The sequence below is a fragment of the Pseudorasbora parva genome, chromosome 8 (assembly GCF_024679245.1).
Source record: "Pseudorasbora parva isolate DD20220531a chromosome 8, ASM2467924v1, whole genome shotgun sequence".
Lineage (NCBI taxonomy): Eukaryota > Metazoa > Chordata > Actinopteri > Cypriniformes > Gobionidae > Pseudorasbora > Pseudorasbora parva.
This window is the reverse complement of record NC_090179.1, coordinates 47,976,557-47,994,843: the sequence shown is the minus strand read 5'-3', so window position 1 is coordinate 47,994,843 and position 18,287 is coordinate 47,976,557. Positions and strand designations below refer to the sequence as shown.

At 37.9% G+C, this 18,287-nt stretch overlaps 1 protein-coding gene across 1 annotated transcript in view; it reads left to right on the top strand.

Annotated features, from left to right (window-relative positions):
- Positions 1-17,818, top strand: part of LOC137084577 (NACHT, LRR and PYD domains-containing protein 12-like) — a 391,414-nt gene extending 373,596 nt beyond the window's left edge. The window contains exons 11-12 of the mRNA XM_067450866.1: positions 17,292-17,465; positions 17,794-17,818. Of these exons, the coding sequence (XP_067306967.1) occupies positions 17,292-17,465; positions 17,794-17,818 (199 nt within the window). The remainder of the gene's footprint in view (positions 1-17,291; positions 17,466-17,793) is intronic.
- Positions 17,819-18,287: the final 469 nt, after the last annotated feature.

The following is an 18,287-nucleotide window of genomic DNA, read 5'->3' as shown; positions in this document are numbered from 1 at the left end:
TACTAACCATATATGATATCAGTCAATATTACAACATCTCTGCATATACTAACCATATATGATTTCAGTCAATATTACAACATCTCTGCATATACTAACCATATATGATTTCAGTCAATATTACAACATCTCTGCATATGCTAACCATATATGATTTCAGTCAATATTACACATCTCTGCATATACTAACCATATATGATTTCAGTCAATAATACAGCATCTCTGCATATACTAACCATATATGATATCAGTCAATATTACAACACTTCTGCATATACTAACCATATATGATATCAGTCAATATTACAACATCTCTGCATATACTAACCATATATGATATCAGTCAATATTACAACATCTCTGCATATACTAACCATATATGATTTCAGTCAATATTACAACATCTCTGCATATGCTAACCATATATGATTTCAGTCAATATTACACATCTCTGCATATACTAACCATATATGATTTCAGTCAATAATACAGCATCTCTGCATATACTAACCATATATGATATCACTCAATATCACAACATCTCTGCATATACTAACCATATATGATATCAGTCAATATCACAACATCTCTGCATATACTAACCATATATGATTTCAGTCAATATCACAACATCTCTGCATATACTAACCATATATGATATCAGTCAATATTACAACATCTCTGCATATACTAACCATATATGATATCAGTCAATATTACACATCTCTGCATATACTAACCATATATGATATCAGTCAATATCACAACATCTCTGCATATACTAACCATATATGATATCAGTCAATATTACAACATCTCTGCATATACTAACCATATATGATATCAGTCAATATTACAACATCTCTGCATATACTAACCATATATGATATCAGTCAATATCACAACATGTCTGCATATACTAACCATATATGATATCAGTCAATATTACACATCTCTGCATATACTAACCATATATGATTTCAGTCAATATCACAACATCTCTGCATATACTAACCATATATGATATCAGTCAATATTACACATCTCTGCATATACTAACCATATATGATATCAGTCAATATCACACATCTCTGCATATACTAACCATATATGATATCAGTCAATATTACACATCTCTGCATATACTAACCATATATGATATCAGTCAATATCACACATCTCTGCATATACTAACCATATATGATATCAGTCAATATTACACATCTCTGCATATACTAACCATATATGATATCAGTCAATATTACATATCTCTGCATATACTAACCATATATGATTTCAGGCAATATTACAACATCTCTGCATATACTAACCATATATGATATCAGTCAATATCACACATCTCTGCATATACTAACCATATATGATATCAGTCAATATTACACATCTCTGCATATACTAACCATATATGATTTCAGTCAATATCACAACATCTCTGCATATACTAACCATATATGATATCAGTCAATATTACACATCTCTGCATATACTAACCATATATGATATCAGTCAATATTACAACATCTCTGCATATACTAACCATATATGATATCAGTCAATATTACAACATCTCTGCATATACTAACCATATATGATATCAGTCAATATCACAACATCTCTGCATATACTAACCATATATGATATCAGTCAATATTACACATCTCTGCATATACTAACCATATATGATATCAGTCAATATTACAACATCTCTGCATATACTAACCATATATGATTTCAGTCAATATTACACATCTCTGCATATACTAACCATATATGATATCAGTCAATATTACAACATCTCTGCATATACTAACCATATATGATTTCAGTCAATATTACACATCTCTACATATACTAACCATATATGATATCAGTCAATATCACGCATCTCTGCATATACTAACCATAAATGATTTCAGTCAATATTACACATCTCTGCATATACTAACCATATATGATTTCAGTCAATATTACACATCTCTGCATATACTAACCATATATGATATCAGTCGATATCACACATCTCTGCATATACTAACCATATATGATATCAGTCAATATTACACATCTCTGCATATACTAACCATATATGATTTCAGTCAATATTACAACATCTCTGCATATACTAACCATATATGATATCAGTCAATATCACAACATCTCTGCATATACTAACCATATATGATATCAGTCAATATTACAACATCTCTGCATATACTAACCATATATGATTTCAGTCAATATTACACATCTCTGCATATACTAACCATATATGATTTCAGTCAATATTACACATCTCTGCATATACTAACCATATATGATATCAGTCAATATTACACATCTCTGCATATACTAACCATATATGATATCAGTCAATATTACACATCTCTGCATATACTAACCATATATGATATCAGTCAATATTACAACATCTCTGCATATACTAACCATATATGATTTCAGTCAATATTACACATCTCTGCATATACTAACCATATATGATATCAGTCAATATTACACATCTCTGCATATACTAACCATATATGATATCAGTCAATATTACAACATCTCTGCATATACTAACCATATATGATTTCAGTCAATATTACACATCTCTGCATATACTAACCATATATGATTTCAGTCAATATTACACATCTCTGCATATACTAACCATATATGATATCAGTCAATATTACACATCTCTGCATATACTAACCATATATGATATCAGTCAATATCACAACATCTCTGCATATACTAACCATATATGATATCAGTCAATATTACAACATCTCTGCATATACTAACCATAAATGATATCAGTCAATATTACACATCTCTGCATATACTAACCATATATGATTTCAGTCAATATTACACATCTCTGCATATACTAACCATATATGATTTCAGTCAATATTACACATCTCTGCATATACTAACCATATATGATTTCAGTCAATATTACACATCTCTGCATATACTAACCATATATGATATCAGTCAATATTACACATCTCTGCATATACTAACCATATATGATTTCAGTCAATATTACAACATCTCTGCATATACTAACCATATATGATTTCAGTCAATATCACAACATCTCTGCATATACTAACCATATATGATTTCAGTCAATATTACACATCTCTGCATATACTAACCATATATGATTTCAGTCAATATCACAACATCTCTGCATATACTAACCATATATGATTTCAGTCAATATTACACATCTCTGCATATACTAACCATATATGATATCAGTCAATATCACACATCTCTGCATATACTAACCATATATGATTTCAGTCAATATTACACATCTCTGCATATACTAACCATATATGATATCAGTCAATATTACAACATCTCTGCATATACTAACCATATATGATTTCAGTCAATATTACAACATCTCTGCATATACTAACCATATATGATATCAGTCAATATTACAACATCTCTGCATATACTAACCATATATGATATCAGTCGATATCACACATCTCTGCATATACTAACCATATATGATATCAGTCAATATCACACATCTCTGCATATACTAACCATATATGATTTCAGTCAATATTACACATCTCTGCATATACTAACCATATATGATATCAGTCAATATCACACATCTCTGCATATACTAACCATATAAGATATCAGTCAATATTACACATCTCTGCATATACTAACCATAAATGATTTCAGTCAATATTACAACATCTCTGCATATACTAACCATATATGATATCAGTCAATATCACACATCTCTGCATATACTAACCATATATGATATCAGTCAATATTACACATCTCTGCATATACTAACCATATATGATATCAGTCAATATCACACATCTCTGCATATACTAACCATATATGATATCAGGCAATATCACACATCTCTGCATATACTAACCATATATGATATCAGTCAATATTACACATCTCTGCATATACTAACCATATATGATATCAGTCAATATCACACATCGCTGCATATACTAACCATATATGATTTCAGTCAATATTACACATCTCTGCATATACTAACCATATATGATTTCAGTCAATATTACAACATCTCTGCATATACTAACCATATATGATATCAGTCAATATTACACATCTCTGCATATACTAACCATAAATGATATCAGTCAATATTACACATCTCTACATATACTAACCATATATGATTTCAGTCAATATTACACATCTCTGCATATACTAACCATATATGATATCAGTCAATATCACAACATCTCTGCATATACTAACCATATATGATTTCAGTCAATATTACACATCTCTGCATATACTAACCATATATGATATCAGTCAATATTACACATCTCTGCATATACTAACCATATATGATTTCAGTCAATATTACACATCTCTGCATATACTAACCATATATAATTTCAGTCAATATTACAACATCTCTGCATATACTAACCATATATGATATCAGTCAATATTACACATCTCTGCATATACTAACGATATATGATTTCAGTCAATATTACACATCTCTGCATATACTAACCATATATGATATCAGTCAATATTACACATCTCTGCATATACTAACCATATATGATTTCAGTCAATATTACACATCTCTGCATATACTAACCATATATAATTTCAGTCAATATTTCAACATCTCTGCATATACTAACCATATATGATATCAGTCAATATCACAACATCTCTGCATATACTAACCATATATGATATCAGTCAATATTACACATCTCTGCATATACTAACCATATATGATTTCAGTCAATATTACAACATCTCTGCATATACTAACCATATATGATATCAGTCAATATCACAACATCTCTGCATATACTAACCATATATGATTTCAGTCAATATTACACATCTCTGCATATACTAACCATATATGATTTCAGTCAATATTACAACATCTCTGCATATACTAACCATATATGATATCAGTCAATATCACAACATCTCTGCATATACTAACCATATATGATTTCAGTCAATATTACACATCTCTGCATATACTAACCATATATGATATCAGTCAATATTACACATCTCTGCATATACTAACCATATATGATATCAGTCAATATTACACATCTCTGCATATACTAACCATATATGATATCAGTCAATATTACACATCTCTGCATATACTAACCATATATGATATCAGTCAATATTACACATCTCTGCATATACTAACCATATATGATATCAGTCAATATCACACATCTAAAAACAAAAAAACAAAACAAAAAACACCAACAAAATACACTGAACACAGTGTCATGGCCATCAATCAAAGAGAATTAACGGATTAGTTCACTCCAAAATGAAAATTGACTGATCATTTACTCACCCCCATCTCATCCAAGATGTTCATGTCTTTATTTCTTCAGTGGAAAAGAAATTAAGTTTCTTGAAGAAAACATTCCAGGATTGTTCATCATATAATGCTTTTCAATTGCAAACAATGTTGAAGGTCCAAATCAACGCAGTTTCAAAGGGATTCATAGCCTCTGCGTGATCCCAGAGGAGGAATAGGGTCTTATCTAGTCAAATGATCAGTCATTTTAAAAAATGAATATACTTTTCAACCTTTATTGTTCAACTTGCGCAGCTCCGCGAGGTGCCAAGGATGACATAATAACGTGTAAATGGTCACATAGACGTAGACAGAAGTCCCGCCCTCGTGTTTACTGAGCGCTCGTGTGAAGACTAATAAACGCCCTTTAGCAAAAACTACCCAATTGTCAACTTCAAAAATCATCCAGTATCGTTGTTTTACCTTTTTTTTTTTGCTAGAGGGCGTTTGTATTAGTCTTCACATGAGCGCTTTGTAAACACGAAGGCGGAACTGCATTGAGTTGGACCTTCAGTATTTTGGTTGCAACTGAAAACCATTATATGATGAAAAATCCTGGAATATTTTCTTCAAAAAACTTAATTTCTGAAGAAAGAAAGACATGAACATCTTGGATGACATGGAGTTGCGTAAATTATCAGGACATTTAAAAAAATCTTTTAATAAAGGCCTTCTGAAGAGAAGCTATGCATTTTTTATTAGAAAAATATCCATATTTTTGACTTTATAGACTAAAATATCTATCTTCCGGCAGTCAACCGTGCGTGTCTACTTACGCCAAAAAAGTGACCTCTGACCTGAAGCATGATTGACCAATGCGGGTATGCAGAGAATAGAGGAAAACAAAACACTGGTCACGAATTTGAATTTAAAGAGGATTCGATAAAAGAGAAGCGCTTGATTTTGTTGCCCAGAGAGACATCGAAGCTTACGCTACTCCTACATCGCATCACTCAGGTCACTCTCTGGTCGCAAGTCGTCTTTAGTTTTTGTCGTAAGTCGTTTTTTGGGTGAACTAAACGTTAAAAAATTAACAAAGTTTAATAAATACCGTAATAATGTGTTGCTCATTGTTAGTCCATGTTAGTTAACACATTACAATAAAGTCTCATTTGTTAACTTTAGTTAAAGTCTTACAACTCACATTACATAAACTTCTTCAACAGTCTGCGGCTGAACCTGTTCTTCTTGCGTGGTCTTCAAATGTTTTCATAAAGATCTTTCTGTGGAAGAAAAAGAAAATCTTCTTGACCACCCCATTTACATACATGAATATTAGAAACACGTTTCAACATAATGTTTTCCAGTATAACAATCTATTCTTATACAGTAACTTACTTTCTATTACTAAATTGTAATATTGTACATCATTTAGATTCATATATGTTGCAGTTACATGAATGCAAATTATAGAAGTTTATATTTTAACTACATTAGAGCAATTGCAAACTCAAGTTCACTAAAACATTAACTCTTTTAAAGTGAATTGGCACAAAACAGACTATTAATGATGACAAAAGGAACATACCGGTAAACAAATCACATCACATTTATTCTAACTTTTGCTTTTTGTCAGTGTCACACAGCTTTCACGGTGTCACACACAATCGTTGTATAACGTTATCTATGCAAACCATGAACTTTAGGGTTTAGTTACCAAATTTGTTTGTAACTATCGTAACTAAACCCTAACTATCGTAACTGATCATTAAGCAGACGCTTTTATTCACAGGGACTAACAAATGAGGAGACCAATCATATAGTTTAATAACTTTAATACAAATATAATCATTTTTCACTTGTTCTTTTTGCACATTAAACGCTTGTAATTGTTGAAATTTTGCACGTGCGCAGCATAATTAGGTTTAACGTTACCTGTACGTTACCTAACACTAAGGCTGTGGCACCGACATAACAGAAACGAACAATTTACAAATCTTTTAGCAAATCTTGCCATTAAATAAGTTAACATTTGCATTGAGAATGACATGACAAACACAAATCTTACCTCGAGCTCAACACTTCGCAGTCACGCTGGGAGGAAATCATACCACTGAGACAAATCAGACAATGAACCCGCTATTGATTGAACGGCGCGTTGACGCATGCGCAGTTTGCGATGACAGAACTAAGGCTATTTTTGTTATTTCATGTGTTTTTGCTCAGTTTAATAGAGGGAGATAGGTTGAGATAGTGGAGATAGTGAGGTTGACGTTTGGCCAAAAACCAATAAAACTTTGTTACTTTTATTAAAAATAATGTCTGTGCACTTTTCAGCAGTTATAGCTCTTTGCTAAATATTTAGGAACATGCCGGTGTGCTTGACTTGTATTATTGTTAACTGTGTGTGTGTGTATATATATATATATATATATATATATAAACCCTTTGTAATCGTTAACATTTTCATAATATAATGGCACATTTTTTCCTCAGTAACTGTAACGGATTACAGTTCCTTTTATTTTGTAATATATATATATTATTTTGTTCAATATATTTTTAGGTATATCATCACATGCACATCATATAAAATGACATACATTATGATATATAAGTAAATATATTGTCACATATTTTTCTAATTGAAAGCAGCAACTCCTCATGTATTATTAAATATTGTAATATATTTATCCTGTATATTTTTAATATGCAGTTAAATAATTTAATATATTTATCATTCACATATATAAGGAAATATTTTCTTTGCGTTAGGGCTACCCATTTTTATTCGTTTTACTTGCTAATTAATTTACTAAAGTAAAATCTCACTGTTTTGCAGGGGTTGTATTTAACACAATCCAGCATATTTTTTTTTTACAGTTGTAGCGACTCAGGCGAATCAAACACACAATCGCCAGTTACATTTAACAAATATGTTTTGAATGCTTTGTGCTTAGTAACAGACCTTCCCCCAACAAAACAGAGAAAGATTCTCCGTTACCCTGGAAACCATCTAATAAGACGTTTTACGGCCCAAAAGAATCTGGCCACATGAAAAGTCCAGAGTTTAAGACACAAAGCTTGTAAAACGCACGCTTTTGCCTCAAATTATAGGCAAACCATCTATAAATGAACATGCACCCCAGGACATTGTATGTAAACACATAAATGTCTTGTAAAATGTTTCTTCTGTATGGTATTTTGCATCTTTTTGTCTTTGTCTTAACAACTTACTAGTTCAGGTAACCTCATATATGTCATGTCTCCTATCAAATTAATGCTCACTTCACGACTTACACTTCCATGTATGTCACTTATTCAGAGAATGCAGTGTGTGTTTGTTGCATTAATTAGAGTATGAATGGGCAGAGACCCATTGATTCAAGCTTGAAACAAAGAGCCATATAATCTCCAGAGGAATTTCCCGCTTGGAAATCTCAACAATCTCATTGGTTAAGTCTAACCCTGGAGGGTGTGACTACTCCCAGACCTTAAAAAGGGAGGTGCTCGGATGCCCTCTCTCTCTCTTCTCTCTCTGGCTGAATCAACACGTCATCGTGGCTGGCCCTTGAGCCAGGCCACCAATGCAGGCCCTCCAAGCAGGGAGGGCCTCCATACACAGAGCCATGTGCTGTGCGGGACCAGAAACCGAGGCCCACACACGGCTATTATGTCAACAGGCCCCAACACTTCATGTGGACCTTCTTCTTCTTCGACCATCAGAGACTCTGCAAGTTCACCATCGTTCCTTCACTCACCACGGGAGGAATCATGCGTGGAAAAACCCATCAGACCAAACCATCGAACTTTCTCCTGCAATTTCCACCTGGACGGTCTTCTACGGCTCAAGCCATATGCAAGTATCGTACGCAAAACAAATTGCTGTGTAGTGAGTGAAACTGTAAACCCCTTAGTTCAGACAAAGGGGCTTGTAGTCACTGATGGTTTCTCTCAAGGTTTTAGACCCTTTAGACTTCATCTATACTGACCCGGTTCTTCTAACCACTTTCGCTTCAACTCTTGCTATGTATGTTTTGTGTATGTATGTGTTTTATGTCTCGTTCGTGATTTATAGATATTAAATTTTGTGCACAATATATGTTTGGTTCTGACTCCCTGCCTGCAAACAAATTGTCCCTTAAATGATCGATCTGGTTATGCGCTCTAAGCGCTTATGTAAATACAAAGGAAGAATGTTTTTCTGTAGCCATGAAAAAAATATTTTTCTTAGAATTAAGTAATAATCAATACTAAATGTTCACAAACGAACTGATAAATTGATTGCAATGTTAATCTTGTTAATCAATGTTAAATTATTCAAATATTCATAATTAATCATAATGAGTTATGAATAATTATTAATATTTCCCTTAAGAGCTAATTCGTTACACAGTGTAGGACATATATGATCGAAAATACATTAACATTGTGCAATTTATATATGTGGTTTTTGCAGCATATATATCTCTGATCTTTATAGTATTCTGTTGGAACATACGAATCATACATGTTTTTAGCTAAACTTTTCCATATGGGCACACACAAACATGCACACACACTCACAAACTCACATAACACACACACACAACACACATATAACAATCACATACACACACACTCAATCACTTACGAACACACAGTCATACACTCTCAAACACTCACACACACACACACACACACAACACAGACACATACGCACACACACACACACACTCTCAAACACACTCACTCACTCACGAACAAACACACACACACACACACACACGAACATGCACACAAACTCACAGAGTCACATACACATACACACACACACAAACTCACAAAGACACTCACTCATGAACAAACACACAGTCACACACACACACACAGTCATGTATATACACACACATACAACATACACATAACACATACACACACACACACACACAGTCACACACACAAACTCACTCAAACACACACTCACAAACTCAGTCAAATACACACACAAACACACACACACACACACACACACAGTCACATACTCACTCACGAACAAAGTCACACACACTCACAAACTCACACACACACACACACACACACACACACAGTCACATGCGTGCACACACAGACATGCACACACACCCACACAGTCACATACCCACACAGTCACACACGTTTGTTTTTGTGAAATGTGGGGACATTCCATGGGTGTAATGGTTTTTATACTGTACAAATCGTATTTTCTATTCCCTTACACTGCCCCTAAACTGACCCATCACACACACACACACTCATATAGACACTCATATAGACACTCACTCACAAACACGCGCACACACACAGTCATACATACATACACACACACTCGCACAAACACACTCGCACACACACACACACACACACACACACACACACACACACACACACACACACACATATATACACTCATACACAGTCACACATACAGACACACCCTTTACAAACACGCTCTCTCACTCTCTCACAGACAGACACACACACACACACACACACATTTTCTCTCTCTCTCACACTCTCTCTCTCTCTTTCTCTCTCATACACACACACACACACACACACACACACACACACACACACACGCACAAACACACTCGCACAAACACACACACACACACACACACACACACACACACACACATATATACACTCATACACAGTCACACATACAGACACACCCTTTACAAACACGCTCTCTCTCTCTCTCACAGACACACACACACACACACACACACACACATTTTCTCTCTCTCTCTCTCTCTCTCTCTCTCTCTCTCTCACACACTCTCTCTCTCTCTTTCTCTCTCATACACACACACACACACACACACACACACACACACACACACACACACACACACACACAGGGTTTCCATGTTTTATGGGTCTTTCCACTGAAATAATTTCACGAGTTCACACTTACAAATAATTCAGATAGAATAAATGGTATGCGTATTTGCCGTGCTGTCCGAGGAGATGGCTCCGAGCTCGGTATTTGGCCCGAACCCAGAGTACTCCCCCCGTATTTCTGGTTAGGAAAGTTAACCTGGTGTGTGTGAGGTAGAAGGGGTGGTGGAGGGATGCTGCAAACTTTGTCAAGGAACATTGGTGAGTTGACTGGGTATTTATGTGATCCTCCACTTGAGCTGATTGGTAGACATGTTGATTACTGATTGTTGACAGCTGGTTGGAATGACATCATGATTAGGTAGATCATTTGAACGTGCTTCTCCCGAACTTAGTTTTTTAAGAAACATCATTTCACGAGTTCACACTTACAAATAATTCAGATAGAATAACTGGTATGCATATTTGGCGTGCTGTCCTACTAGCATAGGACAGCAGCCAGTAAATGATGTTGATGCCCCCCAAAAGTTGCAGAGCATGAACTGGTGCTGTGCCAATCGAAGGGGGGGATAGTCACTGGATCGGGAGATCTTGTTCATTATTGTCTGAGGTTTGTATGGTCGTGATATCAGAAAGGTGAACCTCGTTGGTAGTCAGCTGGGGTGGTTGCGTGTAGGCGAGAGGAGATAGCTCGTCTCCACTGCCACAGCACTGCTGTTTCAGCATGCTTTCAAATGTATCCAATGAGCTGGCTGTACAGAGAATTAGGCTCCTGTAGGAGTTGAGAAGATGACACTGCTGTGGGGGTGGGACAAGTTTGGATGGAGGAACAGAACTCCTGCAGGAGTGAGGTTGGTGATACTGCTGTGGCAGTGGAGATGAGCCCTTTTAAATCTGCTTTCCAAACTATCTGAAGACCCAGTTGTACAGAGAATTGGGCTCCTGTGGGGTGGAGAAGGTGAGACTGCTGAGACAGTGAAACAGGTTTTGAAAAGACGTATCAGAGCTCCTGCGGGAGTGAAATTGACTATAACTGCTGCAGCAGAGGATATGAGACGTTTCAACTTGCTTTCCAACTATCCAAACAAACAATTTGCACGGACGATTGGGCTCCTGTGGGAATGGAGATGACGACATTGCTGTGGTATTGAAACGAGTATCGGGCTTTGTGAGAGCAAAGTTGTCGATACTGCTGCAGCCGTGGAGACGAGCCATTTTAACTTGTTTTTTGAAACCAGTGAGCCGGGTTGGACGTAGAACTGACAATCCTGCGGAAATATGGAGAAATCACTGCTGCGGCAGTACAAGCAAGTTGAATGGAAAAACGGAACTCTTGCGGGAGCTGAGGCGGTATCACTGCTGTGGCAGTGGAGGCCTTTGGGTGGAGGAACTGGCTTCTGTTTGAGCGGAGGAGATGACACTGTTTTGCAGTAAAGTCGGTTGGAGAAACTGGGCTTCTGCTGGAGCGAATGAGATAACACTGCTGCGGCAGTGAGAACCAGCTGGAATGGAAAAGCTTAGCTTCTGTTAGAACGGAGGAGATGCTGCGGCAGTGAGAGCCAGCTGGATGGGGAATACTGAGCTTCTATTGGAGCGAATGAGATAACACTGCTGCGGCAGTGAGAACTAGCTGGATGGAAAAGCTTAGCTTCTGTTAGAACGGAGGAGATACTGCTGCGGCAATGAGAGTCAGCTGGATGGGGAATACTGAACTTCTATTGAAGTGGAGGAGATAACACTGCTGCGGCAGTGAAAACCAGCTGGATGGAAAAGCTTAGCTTCTGTTAGAACGGAGGAGATACTGCTGCGGCAGTGAGAGCCAGCTGGGTGGGGAATACTGAGCTTCCATTGGAGCGGAGGAGATAACACTGCTGCGGCAGTGAGAGCCAGCTGGATGTAGAATCCTGAGCTTCTGTTAGAGCGGAGGAGATAACACTGCTGCGGCAGTGAGAGCCAGCTGGATGTAGAATCCTGAGCTTCTGTTAGAGCGGAGGAGATACTGCTGCGGCAGTGAAAGCCAGCTGGATGGAGAATCCTGAGCTTTTGTTAGAGCGGAGGAGATAACACTGCTGCAGTGAAAAATTTGAGGTGGGTTCCTGCGGGAGTGACTGAAGAGATGCTGCCACGGCAGTGAATATTATTGATTCATTTAGTGAATTTGGTGATGTTGAATTGGAGCGGATGTAGTGATCCTGTAGGATTGAGTGTATGGAAACAAGCTGAAGCTGAAACAATTTTAGCTGATGAGGGTCTGTTGGGCTTCTTTGATGTGGGAGCGATTGGAGCGGATGTAGCTCTTGAAATCCTCTGACAACCAGCGACCAAGTTTTTGGATCTGGTGCTGGGAGAGACCTTTTTGAGCAGCTGTGGTTGCTGCACCTATGCGGAATGAATGGCTAGAAAAGTTGTCTGCCGAGATGCCGGATATAATCAGTATAGACTTGATGTGTTTTTGGAACCAGAAACGTGTGACAGGGTGGTTAGCATCGTCTGTGAAGAGTGGTTCAAATAAAAGTTTAGTCTGCAAACTTCTGAAATGTAGGTTGGCTAAAAGGGATTGATACGGCTGGATTGGTGATGGAAGGTTGAAAATGTAAATGGATTGCCCTTTTTTCATTTGATCCGTCTTGCTTTGTTTGATGAAGTAAGAGATTGTTTCGTCATCTAGCAATTCTAGGTCTTAAATTATAGGATGAAGCTTTGGGTTGAAGGTGGACGTGATGGTAATTTCTGAGCTTCTGAGAAAACCGGAGCAAGCCAATATGAACATTGCATCCAGAGTGCGGGCAGTATTGGTGGAGTGGTAGCCTCGGCAGAGGGTGGAGATACATTTGGTAGGTATGTCTAGAGTTATTGGTTGTCTGGGTGGGTTGGTTGAGTTTTTTGGATGCCTTTGATGAGCATGGATGTTTGTGAATTGGTTATTTCTGGAGAGGGCAGACCAAACACAAGTTTGTTGAATTCCGCTTAGATGACCCTTGATGGAGCTGACTTGGAGGTTCTTGATGCTGTTGAGATAAGATATGAATGAAGTGATGGTAAGCAAAGAATAATCTGGAAAATTTAGCTTGTATATGGAGTGAAAAGACTTGAAACACTTCCATGCAGTTAGGTAGGATTGAAGGGTTCTGGGGGAAACAGCTTGAAGGATGGAATTGAGAGAAGCGTCAATGAGGGGTCTCAATGGGTGGTTTATGGGAATATTAGCTCTCAATACTTTGGTACTGGGGTTGGGAATGGAAATGGGTCCGCCTCTGGCGCCAACAGCCTGAATTTTTGTGAGGATCTGTGCTCTAATGTTGCTGGCGACAGGGGGCAATTCCAAGGCTGTAGCATTCGGCGGGAAGGGCATCTGTGTTGCAGAAAACAGAGTGAATGGAGCACTAGTTTGGGAAAAAGTGTTAGGCGGATAGAAACCAGGGGCCGAGACCGCTTGCGGAGGCAACCTCTTGTTTCGGTCGGTCCCTGACAAAGGAGGAATGGGAAAAAAGGGGAAAGAGGAAAGCTAAGGAGGACATAAAGCAGCTGGGCCTGCACCGCTAGCGGAAGCAGCCTAGCGCTAGAGTTTGATGGTGGGGCTGCAGTCCAAGGGAAAGGGTTAGAAAAAAGTGACAGGAAAAGGCTGTGATACAAAGCTTGAGCTGCTGGCGGAAGCGTACTTATGCTTAAAGGATTGCCTGGGGCAGAGGAAACTGGTATTGTGACCTGAGGTGCAATGCTGGAAACACCCACGGTCTCTAGCTCGGCGGAGCAGAGAGATGAGTTGGGCTGGGTGGCGGCGGTGATGGCAGCGGTGGCTGGAACTGGGGCGTGGCCCGGGCTAGCTGATGGCCTGCTGCAGCGGCCTGGTGCTCGAGGAAGAACCAGTTCTATGGGAGAAGGGGTCTTTTGAGAGTGTGAGTTCGGATCCTTATGTTTCCTTGACCTGTTTGTAGTTTTGGAAGGTGGAGTGGATTTTGGAGATGGAGAAGCTGCTTGAAGTGACACGTAGAGGTTGTATAATTTGGCTTTATTAATTCTTCTGGAAAAATTAACATCGGCACTGATTAGCACTTGTCTTAACCCTAGTACGGTCCATTTCTCTATCGCTGGAATCGTAGGTTTTACTGAGGAGTAGGAGGAAGCTGGAGATGGTGGATGTCTTGAAGGTGGAGGCGATGGCAAGCCTCTGCGTCTCGGTGTACGGGATGTGGCTCGGCTGGGCCAACGGCCACGCTGTGTTGCTGGAGATTCAGTCACGGTGTCTTGTTGGGTTGGGGTGCTCCTTGCAGCTGTGGGATGCTGTAGAGGATCTTCGTCAGATGGATAAAGTTAATTCTCAGACATTGCAATGGGTAGGACCAAATGCTGATTTTCTTCAGCTCCTGCGGAAGCATAAAGTACAACACTGCTTTGGCAGTGGAGAAACGGTTAGCCAGAGAAACCGAACTCCTGCGGGAGCAGAGGGAACAGCACTGCTACAGCAGTGGAGAAGAGATTAGCCCGAAAAACTGAGCTCCTGTGGGAGCAGAAGGAAACACACTGTTATGGGCACTGGAGAAATTAGCCAGAGAAACTGAGCTCCTGTGGGAGCAGAAGGAACCACACTGTCATGGACACTGGAGAAATTAGCCAGAGAAACTGGGCTCCTGTGGGAGCAGAAAGAACAGCACTGCTGTGGCAGAGGAGAAAAATAGCCAGAGAAACTGAGCTCCTGCGGGAGCAAAGATAACAGCGCTGCTGTGGCGCAGAGGAGAAAAAGATTAGCCAGAAAACTGAGCTCCTGTGGGAGCAGAGAGAATAGCACTGTTATGGCAGAGGAGAAATTAGCCAGAGAAACTGAGCTTCTGTGGGAGAAGATGGAACATCACTGCTTCTGTGGTGGAGAAAAAGTTAGATGGAACAAAATGGAAAAGCATGTTTGTAAAACCAAAATGGGACTCTTATTTTGAAAGAGACCCATTTGGGTCCAATTCTTATTAAATTTAGCATACAACATTACAATATAATCACAATAAAGAAAACAGTCCTGGTTCATAAGAACTTGGCGCCATACATTGATTGTAAATGCTCTGAAACTGTAATATTCTGAACGCAACACGGCGCCACATTCAAAAGTTTAATCACAATTAGGAAGATGTGATGTATGTTTCTGTCTCCAAAATATACGAAGGCTTAAAAAATCATTATGCTGTATTGTCAACATTTAAGTTACTTAGCCTCACGATACATTAATTAGCTTTGCGAGCGAGTAAATTTATTGTTCATTACCACGGCAAATGCACTTTGTGTGTGACAAGTTTCTGTCTGTTGTACACAGAGGCAGCAAGATCACAACAAAGCTTGATGCGTGCCGGAACTATGTTATTTAAGATACATTTCTATTTCTTGGGACAGGAACTGTTGTAGCTGTCCTGCTGCAAGTCTGTGCAGTGTGCACTCTTTACAGTGTCTGAGCGCTGCTCAAACAATTGACTCCTCATTGATTGAATTGTGGCAAAGACCACATTACACTTCGGAAAAAACATGAATTCTTTTACTGTGATGTTGAGGAGCCATTGGTTTGAAATAATGCTGATGAAAAGCGGCCAAAAGGGGCTTTAGGTAGCTTAGGAATTTGTAAGGAAAGTTTTTAGCATTGTAGCATAGCTTCGAGCAGCGTGTGGAGCCATGTTGACAGCGTGGGTAGAAAAAGTGACCTGCCAGAATGCTGCAAACTTTGTCAAGGAACATTGGTGAGTTGACTGGGTATTTATGTGATCCTCCACTTGAGCTGATTGGTAGACATGTTGATTACTGATTGTTGACAGCTGGTTGGAATGACATCATGATTAGGTAGATCATTTGAACGTGCTTCTCCCGAACTTAGTTTTTTAAGAAACATCATGTTCTTATACTGTACAAACTGTATATTCTCTCCTCTAATCCTAACTGATGTATTTTAACAACGTGAACTAATGAGTATTTATATATATTTCATATTGACAGCATTGTATTATTTATTTATTTAGTGTAAGTGTTCATGTTTAGCTTTGGAGATAGACTTAATGTGTGTCATTGTTCTCTACAGGTTGGTGAGGTGTGGTGTCACAGATGAAGGTTGTGCTGCTCTGGCTTCAGCTCTGAGATCAAACCCCTCACACCTGAGAGATCTGGATCTGTCTGAGAATAATCTAGGAGACTCAGGAGTGAAGCTGCTCTCTGATCTGAAGAAGAATCCACATTATAAACTGGAGTACCTAAGGTAACAATAGTTTGTAACGGTTTCCATCATAATATTTTCATTTAAAGTTCAAATGTCTGTTTTACTCTCTAGAAATAAAAGGAAGTGTGTAGTGGAGTGTAATGATCATTTCTGCTGGTTCTGTATCAGCTGTCCGTTGGGTGAAAGTGACCTTTCATGACCTTTTGATGTTGTAAAGTGAGTTTGAGCATCAGATAGAAGCTATATTATCATGTTTGAGAATGAATTAATAAAGCTTATCTAGTTAGTCCTCAGTTTTCTTATGAAAAGATGTGACAGACGTAATGTCTCACACTGCATATGTGACTGTGTGTGTGTTTTATTTTAGGATTCACAGTCAGAGGAGAGTCTGATGTTCTGCTGATGATCTGATGGTGAATAAGGATCCACTACAGAGACTCACAGTCAACAGAATCAACAGAGACTGAAGATACAGTGACTTCACTGTTATAAATTAAGACTTCATTTAGATTTCAACAATCCTCTGACAGACCTGATGAGGCGGCAGTGAAACACCTTTTATTTCACAGCAGCAAATCACAGATTAACCATTTTATTTCTATAAACACACAGTATACACTCAAAAGGTGTGTGTTTTGTTACAGAGAGAATATAGAGCCTGAATGTGTGTGAGACCAGCAGAGGGAGACACACTAATGAAAGATTAATTTACCAGGGTGTCCGCGGGGTTTTAAAAAGTATTAAAAAGTGGTAAATCAAATTTGTCAAATTTAAGGCCATTTAAAGTGTTAAATGTGGTCTCAGAGGTATTATTTTTTTCCACATTATTTTTTTTTTTTCAGACTATCAGGTGTCCTATTC